The sequence below is a fragment of the Sparus aurata genome, chromosome 5 (genome assembly GCF_900880675.1).
Source record: "Sparus aurata chromosome 5, fSpaAur1.1, whole genome shotgun sequence".
Lineage (NCBI taxonomy): Eukaryota > Metazoa > Chordata > Actinopteri > Spariformes > Sparidae > Sparus > Sparus aurata.
In genome coordinates, this window is record NC_044191.1 from 10,821,860 (window position 1) to 10,830,779 (window position 8,920).

An 8,920-nucleotide genomic window follows, 5' to 3' on the forward strand; every position below is an offset into this window, starting at 1 on the left:
ACCTTCAAGATCAATGACGGCGAACCCTCTTCACAATGACGTCAAGTGACTGTCAAAATGTAATAAAAGATACGAAATATTAAGAGATATTAGGAGGCTGCAATTAAAAAACATATATGGATACAAATACCAAAATAAAGCCGAATATTAAGTCCATAGAAGATACACGAAAAATCAGTTAAAACTGGTTCAAACTGAGGCTGAATGGATTCAAACCATGGATTTAATCTCACATAAAATGGTCTCAGAGCATTCATTATAAGGGTGCTCTGTAACGAGCTCTAGGCAGCAGCAGCAGCAGCATGGAAGCTGAAGGCGGATTTTGCAAGTTCAGTGCAAATTTGAGGGACTGTATTTTTGTCACTGTTTATAATTGGGTGATAATGGAGCTAGGGGTGTCACGATATACAGATACTGACGATAATCGTGATATCAAAAAATGCAAAAATTATATCGTGCTAAAAATCAAGCACCTTTTATATCATTTCTGATTCCGTTCCTGCAATAACTGCCAACGCGTGTGGCCACTACTGCTGCACAAAATCATGTCATCGGAGTTGGCAGACGAGAGTGAGACATGCCACCCACAGTAGATATCGCGATACTGTCGTTATCATGAATTCTTTTGGCCAGGATAATCGTGTAGTGAAAATCTGAACTCATGACAGTCCTAAAGGGAGTAGAGACATGTGAACTGGGCAGAACATATGAGCGATAACATGGTAAAATCTAACAGTACGTCAAGTTGCAGTATGATGGGGTAAAAAAAAAAAAAAAAGGTAACATAAAGGCTACGACAATGCTCACGACAGTGTTTTACAATAATCTAACATCTGCACATTTCTTTTGTTTTACAGCAAAATCTGTTATTTTCCTGCTAATTATCCCATGTGGCCTGTCCTCTTCTAGGTCACCATGGTGGAGAACATGTTGTATGACTTAGGCACCACCGACGCCTTAGCCTGCTCAGTCCTACTCCCAGTGTGCACATTTCTTCAATGTATGTTAGATCACTGTTACGTGTGCTCTGGTGTGTGTTCTGCTGTGTCTCCCTCTCTCTGTTGGTTTGCTCATAGCACCCTCTTCCCTCTCTACCTGAGCACACCTGAGGGTAATTGGTGCTCTGGAGTGGAGAAAGATCCCACACAGCAGCAGCACACTTGTGAGGAGGGTCCTCTCCTCGCCCTTTGATCCATTGTTCCAAAAGGATTGGGTCAAAACCTCCATGCACTTTAGGTGCTGGGGTTCTGTTGACTTAGTTTGTTGTATTCCTTTTTGGGCTGGAGATTACCGGTAGTTCAGTTATTTTGTCTCTTTTGTTTTAGGTTTAGTTTTCCTTTAGGTAGTTTAGGTAGTTTTGTTCTTTTTGACTGGGATCTTCAGCCTTCTTTTGTTTGTTCTTGGGGTTTCCCTTTTAGAACTGCTTCATGAAGCTTGCTCAATTGTTTACATCACGTGCGGCGTCCTTAATATGTTACATCCTCCAACCCCCTTTGAGCCCTGTGTTTAATTTGTCTAAGGAGGCCGTAACAATAATTGAATGAATAGTTTTATTTCAGTTACAATATACAATACTTAAATTATGTGCCATCAACTGACAAAATATTACCATACATGCTTCCACTAAACATTTTCTCACAACAAAATTTTAAACAAACTTCGGTAACCGAAAAAGGAATAGGCTGAAGCCAAGGCTTATTTTTGCCTATCCTGTACAATCAATAAAACAACCCAGAATATCAGTAATACAATATAATCAACTTGGATCAGATATTTTATCATTATAATCTGTATACTCTAAATTTACTGCATTCATGTCCGTCCTGGGAGAGGGATACCTCTTCTGTGACTCTTCCTGAGGTGTCCTCCATTTTCCTTTTCCCTGCTACAAGGGTTTTATCTGGGAAGTTTTTTAATTCTCAAAACAAGGGTCTAAGGGCAAAGGGTGGTGTTCACTGTACAGATTTTATGGCCACTGCCACTGTGATTTTGGGCAATATAAATAAAATTGACATGACTTGACTAACTGTACCTTTCTGGGGATCCCCAGGAATCCCCTCTGGACCTCGCTTTGAGAACCACTGGACTTGAAGGTTAAGTTACCCAGGAGACAGTTCATTAACCCTGTGTCATTAGTCATGAGTCTCTGAGCCGTACAAAGCCATGTGAGAACCACATAAATAAATGGGAATCCTGTGAGCTCAGTGATGCATCCACCTATACGTCATGACGTCTGAATGAGGAACTGAGATTCGAAATATTGCCACATTCTTTTAAATTTATCAGCCCCACATGATGAATGACAACAAACGCTCACTTTAGATGACATCAGTGTGAACGAAAGCACGCTGTTCCGTGTAACTGCAGGTTAATCAGAGACGGGAAGTGCGAAAGGCTGCAAATAATGCAGAAAAATTTGAACTTTTGTGTGATAATTTTATGGCAGTGAACATTTTTAAGCCTTTCTAAGAAAAAGCTAAATGTATTGATATTTCTTACTGTATTTCAATATTTTTTATTCTAGAGATGGAGATAGAAAGTCTAGATGGAGGACAGAGGACATCTAATCTGCCCTCATTGGCATAAATACAGTGGACTTAATATTTCGACACGTATCATTGTAACACAATAAAGACAGCACAATCCACTGTTCACTTGTGGAGTGGAGGGTGTCTCCCTTACTTAGAGGGAAGTGGGTAGTCATCCAGGGTAGTCCTGGCCTTTGCTAAGCTCTGCTCTGTGGTTTTGTTCTGTGTCACAAGGTGTTCTTTTTTTGTCTCTATTCCTTCGAATGTTTTTTCTGCAAATCCTTTTGCTTACGTTATTGCTCGTGTTGCCACGAAGGTTCATGCAAAAGGTTTCTTTCAGGCAGATGGTCTTATATATGCTAACTAATACACAGAGGAAAGTAACAAAGTACAAGGACTTCATTACTGTACTTACGTAGATTTTTCAGGTACCTGTACTTATTTTTCTGACAACGTTTTTCCTCTGACTCCCTACAATTTCAACACAAATATCTGTACTTTCTACTACCTAAAATTTCAATTCAGGCTCGTCACTTCAGTTTTACTGTATTTGAGGGGAATTATGTATTATTTCTATTTTGCATCGTAGCACGCCGCCCTCCCAACATTGCAAGATTGATTTCATCCCATCAGAGAGACAGAGTCATAAAGAGATTCACATTTTTTAACCATCTTTCTGGTGCGTTTACAGACAGCTGGGACAAATTCTACCTTTAATTTTAATAGCCTTTGAATGAATATATATGTATATTAATATGACATGAGGTTCAGTTAGCTTTCCACAACTTTTTACTTTTATACTTTGAGTACATTTCAGAGCCTGTACTTTCTAACTTTTACTTGAGTAAAGAAGTTGAGTCAGCGCTTCTAATTGTACCAGTCTTTATTGACAGAAGTATCTGTACTTATCTCTACTTGAGCAAACACTGTGTGTACTTTTGCCACCTTTACATGTTAAGTACAGCAATGGTGAAGTTTAACTAATCAGCTAGAATGTGAGGGGATGAACAGTCCATTAAAAAGAGGAAACGTGTATGCACACCTACACACGCTCAAAGTTCATATTTGTTTTGTCCAGGAAACACAATTTTAAAAACTGCAGCAAAACAAACCTTTCCTTCATGGGCATCCCAGATCTATCAGCTAAACCTTGGCACAATAACAAGGGATGTTGCAATCCTGATAAAAATCCACCCTCTAATGACTTCTGACCTGAATGGTAAGGTATATAACAGTTACTGGAACTTTAAACTCCATACCAATGACATTAGTAAACGTGAACGGGCTAAAAAAGAAGTCTGTCAGATTTCAACTGTGTTTTTTAATTCTATCCCAGACAGGCAGCACTACCAATGGAGCTCACTTAAAAAATAGTAGGGACAATCAATAATCTAACGCCATCCTGTGATTGAGTAGATATTTGGAGGCTTCTCTGTGCCACAAAAATATTTGAAAATACTAAGATTTTATGAAGACAGAGGCGATGTGTTTGATAAGATCTGGGACCCTGTACTAAAGTTTGCTCAGCATTAAGACTAGCGCACCGTGTCTATTGTGAAGCATCTTGCTGCACTGGTCTTTATATACTTCGGTTCTTCTCTATTCTTTGTTTTCAATTCAGTCATGACTGTTTTACCTTTAATTCCTGGATGTGCTTTTCTCTCTCTCTCTCTCTTTGCTTTTCTTTGTTGTCTTTGTTTTTTTGATTATTCCTGTTCTCACTCAAAATAACAGCCTTCACAAGGGTAGAATTATCACAGGCCTATTCTATTATACTACATTACCTTTAGTTAGGTATGGCTAATAAACTGGTAACCGAGTGTAAACATAAGATATGAATGTGCATCAGGTCAATAGTCAGTTCCTGACAACTTTGCATCGCCTCTACTTCTGCTTTTAGTTCTGCTCATATTCAAGCCCTCTATTAGTTCATTTATAGTCAATGGAACTGGGAACTTGGATGAATGAATTTATGTACAGAATGTACATGTTTTTATTGAAGTACATTCAAATATATCCAGTTGGCACTGTTTGTGAATGTGCGCTGTACAGTCCATTCATCGTGAATCACAGTATTTATGGTCCAGTAAAAAAGAAAGAAACACAGCAATCTTTAAACTTTGTGAATCATCTGGTGGCTTATGACTAATCGACTGCCAACTGCATTAGTAAATCTGATTATGGTCACATCTCAAACTCTACTGTGTTTCAATTAGAAAACTTGTTTTGCATGTATGAAAACTAAAAAGAGTCCATTTGGTACAACAGAATCACTGTTGTCAGTCTTTAACATTGACTCGAGATACATCTGGAAGCACATCAGACTTCTTCTGTGTCTTCTTTTGTTCTGAGCCATTATCGGAATCCTCTCCCTCATCATCATCATCATCGCCAAGGTCACTTAGGTCGTCATCATCATCATCATCATCATTGTCCGAGTCATCCATGTCCTTCTTTCCTCGTCTAGGTCCTTTCTTTCTCTGTTCACCGTCATCCTCTTGGTCTTTCTTGTCCCCTTCAGAGTTTACTCTACACAATGGAAGTAAATCAAAAGGCGGTGTCAACTTCTGTTTTGTTGTAGTACAACAAGAGCAAAAGAAAAATCCTGCACGCTTCATTTTGAATTTCATAATCTTGTCAAAGTAATAGATTAAATTATACACGAGTAAATGGATGCTGTAATGTTGACAGAGGCTAAAATGCTGTCGATGAGATGATTTGGGATTTTTGTAAATCAGCTGTAATGCATCTTACTGTCCACAAGATGGCACACTTATAGTAGAATTTAAAGTACATGCTTGCCAGTGAGGGAAAATACAAATATTGACCTCATGAAACGATCCTGCCTCCAGTTAAAGAGCCACATTTCCTAGAAATCATTTACTTCATATACAATGTGCGAACACATGATACAAATGGCCGTAAGGGCAAGAAAGTCATAAAATTGTCTTTTAAATAGCCATGGTAAGCAGAAAAATGTATCATTTATGTAAAGGCAGAGCACAATATGATATCTTAGTCATCAACTGCTTGGATTGCAGACGTTGTGGCAGCTGCATTAACTCTGGCAGCTCTCAACAACTAATGCGTATCTAAAGTGATCAGCCACAACATTAAAACCACTGACAGGTGAAGTGAATAACAATGATTATCTCATTAAAATGCAATGAATGCTAGGAAACAATGGGTCCTGGCATTCAGGTGGATGCCACTTATCATGAACCACTCACTCCAACAACCTTGAAGACCAAGTATCCCTATGGCATTGGACACCCAGTCGGACAATGGGCCCTGCAACACTGCAAAAACTGCTCAGGAATTGTACGAAGAACCTGACAAAGAGCTCAAAGTGGCAACCGGGGCTGCAGATTCCCCAGATCTCAGTCCAATCAAGCATACACTGAACATGCTGAAACAAATCTGATTGTTGGAGGCCCTATCTTGGATTGGACATGGCACAGTACCCAGCATGGATATGGGACCTTTGTGGGTGTCTGACAAAAAAAATGTTTGTGGAGTTCAGCTGTTTTTAGACAGGGCAGCAAGCCGCCAATTTCCCCTTCTTTTTGGCAGCTAGGTCCGCGGTTTTAGACAGAGGCCGGCAAATTGGGGGTCTGTTTTGGTCCACCGATTTGCCGCCTGGGAGGGTACACTTATTTCCGTCTCGCCTGCTATCTAAATCCGAGGCGTCAATGTGCTGGCCCCTGCATAAGATGGGCGGAGGTGTGGATGACCTGCACTGTTGTGCGACCCACAGTCAGTCTATCACTTCATCTGCAGACATTAAGATGAACAACTGGACAGCCGCTGAGATCCAGGAGATGCTAGCGTCTCCTCGGTCTCTGTAGCTGTCTTCGTTGTCAGCTTGTTGTTGTAGCGGTAAGCTAGGAACGGTCGCTACTTTCAAATTAAAAGCCCCCCGCTAAGACCCCAGTTCTAAACTCCAATGAGTCTCCACATTGCTGCCCTTACCTTGGAGCAAATGTGCCGCCTTTTCTATCTAAAAAGGGCTACTGTTTTGAGCTCTTTGTCACGTTCATTCAGCCATTCCTGAGCAGGTTTTTGTGGTGTGGCAGGGTGCTTTGTAAGTGTTTTTAATGTTGAGGCTGATTGATGTCCTGTGTGTATAAAAATAAGGAGTGTAAAAACTGAATTTCCCCAGGAGGGAATAATAAGACAGTTCTTCTTCTTAATCCTGTTTAGGGATTCTGCACACAAAGACAAACACACACACCATAAAAAACAAAAAAGGGCCACTCACGGAATAACGATATCTTCTTTCTTCCCACACTTGCAACAGATTTCTAGTTGAAGAGCGCAGGGCTTACAAATAATGTGATACGCATCCTTCACAGTCTTTTGAGAACACTTGACACTGAAAGAAGAAAACATGTATGATCAGATTCCATTAGAATCAACTGAAACACTCAGCTCTCTTGGCTTTTGTCAAATCAATAATTACAATGTAAATAACACATCCAAAAGACATTACTGCACTTGTGTGTGTGACACACCTGCAAACTGAGTGAGTCTGGCTCTTGCTAGCAGGAGATAACCAAACATATGCAGCACATCAGGAGTTTTCCTGATGACCCCCACCACCCATTACATGCATACTTTACCCTCCTCCCCTCTGGTCGAACTGTCCTGCAGAACAACCTGCTTCTGCAAAAGCTTCATCCCCTCTGCCATTACAGCTCTAAACAGCAGGCGGCAGATGTAGTGGTTTTTGTTTATCTGTATATGCATGTATGTATTTTTTCTGGTGCTGCACGTGTGCTGGTGTCTTTGTCTGGAACAGAACTGTGAAAATTAATTTTCCATCGGGGACAATAAATCATGAATCTGAATCTGACTACAGTATTTGTATTAGGTAAATGAATTATTTCCAGGTATAAAACGACAGTAAAATAGATTGTGTAATGGCATCGGTTATCTCATGTCGCTCTCCCTCCTCTATTGTATGTATTTATACAAGGATACTGCACTGCTGAGGGTGCAATTATTTTGGTACACAAAGACACATCATTTTGAAATGATCAGACAAGATTCTCGCTAGCTTTTGGCAGGGTGCAACTGAGACATGGGAGGTCAGAAGTGGCAATTGTCAACTAGGAAATTCCAACCTTTGACGTAGGCTGGAACGCAGCATAACTTGCCATCTGGTCTGCTAATACAGACACATCCCTCCCACAGTCTGCTTTAAATTTCAAAGGGCTCCTTTAAGTTAAAGTCCGCCTCTCAGTGTGAGAGACTTTTGGATCTTAAAGTGATGCCTGATCATTTCTTGTGTAGCCTGATCAGAAGCTAAACATCTCCCTGTAGGAAAGAAGATGATCTTGGTTGTGAGTCACACGCAGCCTATAAGTGTTTTGTGTTGTGTATAATAATAATCAATGTTATTTCTCTTGATTTGTCAATTACTCACTGATCGCTTCCTCAACAATTACTTGCAGATCCAATCAGTTGAGATGTGGGCAGTCACGAGCAGTTGAAGCATGCAGATACTTTTCTGTGACGAAATGTATTTGTGATGTATCCATGTTTACTCACCATTTTTTGGGCTGCGTTAGTGTCTTGTATTTGTTGTACTTCACTTTCCATTCAAGAACACCCTTACAGTGTTGACAGAGCCCATCATGGGTCTTTGATTTTGCTTTCTACAACACCAAACAAGCAGAGATACTCATATTAAAACATGGGTTAACTTCATTGTTTTACATTTATACACAATGCTACAACAATAGTGTTACAATATTACTGCTACTGCCCGACAAAAGATAACTGCAACCTTGTTTCTACATTAGAGCTCATTGTTAAGTCTAAAATAATACAATGTTATGTTATTTCAAAAGTTTTAAGTAGGTTCCCTTCAGCTGAGCTCAGTAGCAGTTCAAGCTAGGTAATATTACTCCTGGGTTCACCTACCTTCACTTGGACAGTCGCTCCGTACTTGTCGTTTTTGAAGGCAAAGGCGTTTTGATGCTTCTGGCCTCGCGACCGAGACACATTACCTTTCTGAGAGCTCATTTTATCTTAAATTCTAGTTACACATGTTATGTTAGTGCGCAAATCCAAAAACCACGCCAGAGAGAGGGCACTAACCCGGAAGGAGTACGAGCAACGTCCTGAAACGTAATTGACGTCGAAACGCGAAAGCTTTTCCTTGTCTCGGAACTGGTTAAAATAAATTAAGTAAAATACTTGTTCGTTGGGAGAAAACATAAAAAAAATATTAACGTGTTTTAAAATTTAACAAATGCGCTAAGTAAAAAAAGATATAGCTCAATTACGTCACTTGAGTGGGCGTTAGAAACACATCGGTCGATGCCGATTTGACTGTGCCTCGCAATAGTAATCTCCGATTGGTTCTCCCAAACGTCAGTCAAAAC

The 8,920-nt window shown here is 40.1% G+C and overlaps 1 protein-coding gene across 1 annotated transcript; it reads right to left on the bottom strand.

The window, feature by feature from the left end:
- Positions 1 to 4,484: 4,484 nt before the first annotated feature.
- Positions 4,485 to 8,812, bottom strand: c5h9orf85 (chromosome 5 C9orf85 homolog). The gene is made up of 4 exons (XM_030417600.1): positions 8,457 to 8,812; positions 8,082 to 8,188; positions 6,790 to 6,903; positions 4,485 to 5,057 (listed from the first exon to the last, which is right to left on the bottom strand). Exons 1-4 carry the CDS (start codon positions 8,556 to 8,558, stop codon positions 4,808 to 4,810), a joined length of 573 nt encoding a protein of 190 aa, XP_030273460.1. The 5' UTR covers positions 8,559 to 8,812; the 3' UTR covers positions 4,485 to 4,807.
- Between the last annotated feature and the right edge of the window lie 108 nt (positions 8,813 to 8,920).

Bases quoted from the DNA above. Each gene is read 5' to 3' on its own strand.
- c5h9orf85 (XM_030417600.1), bottom strand. From the start codon at position 8,558: ATGAGCTCTCAGAAAGGTAATGTGTCTCGGTCGCGAGGCCAGAAGCAT. The intron at 8,189-8,456 runs GTAGGTGAACCC...TTGGTGTTGTAG, and splicing joins GAGCGACTGTCCAAGTGAAG to AAAGCAAAATCAAAGACCCA. The intron at 6,904-8,081 runs GTGAGTAAACAT...TTCTTCTTTCAG, and splicing joins CTAACGCAGCCCAAAAAATG to TGTCAAGTGTTCTCAAAAGA.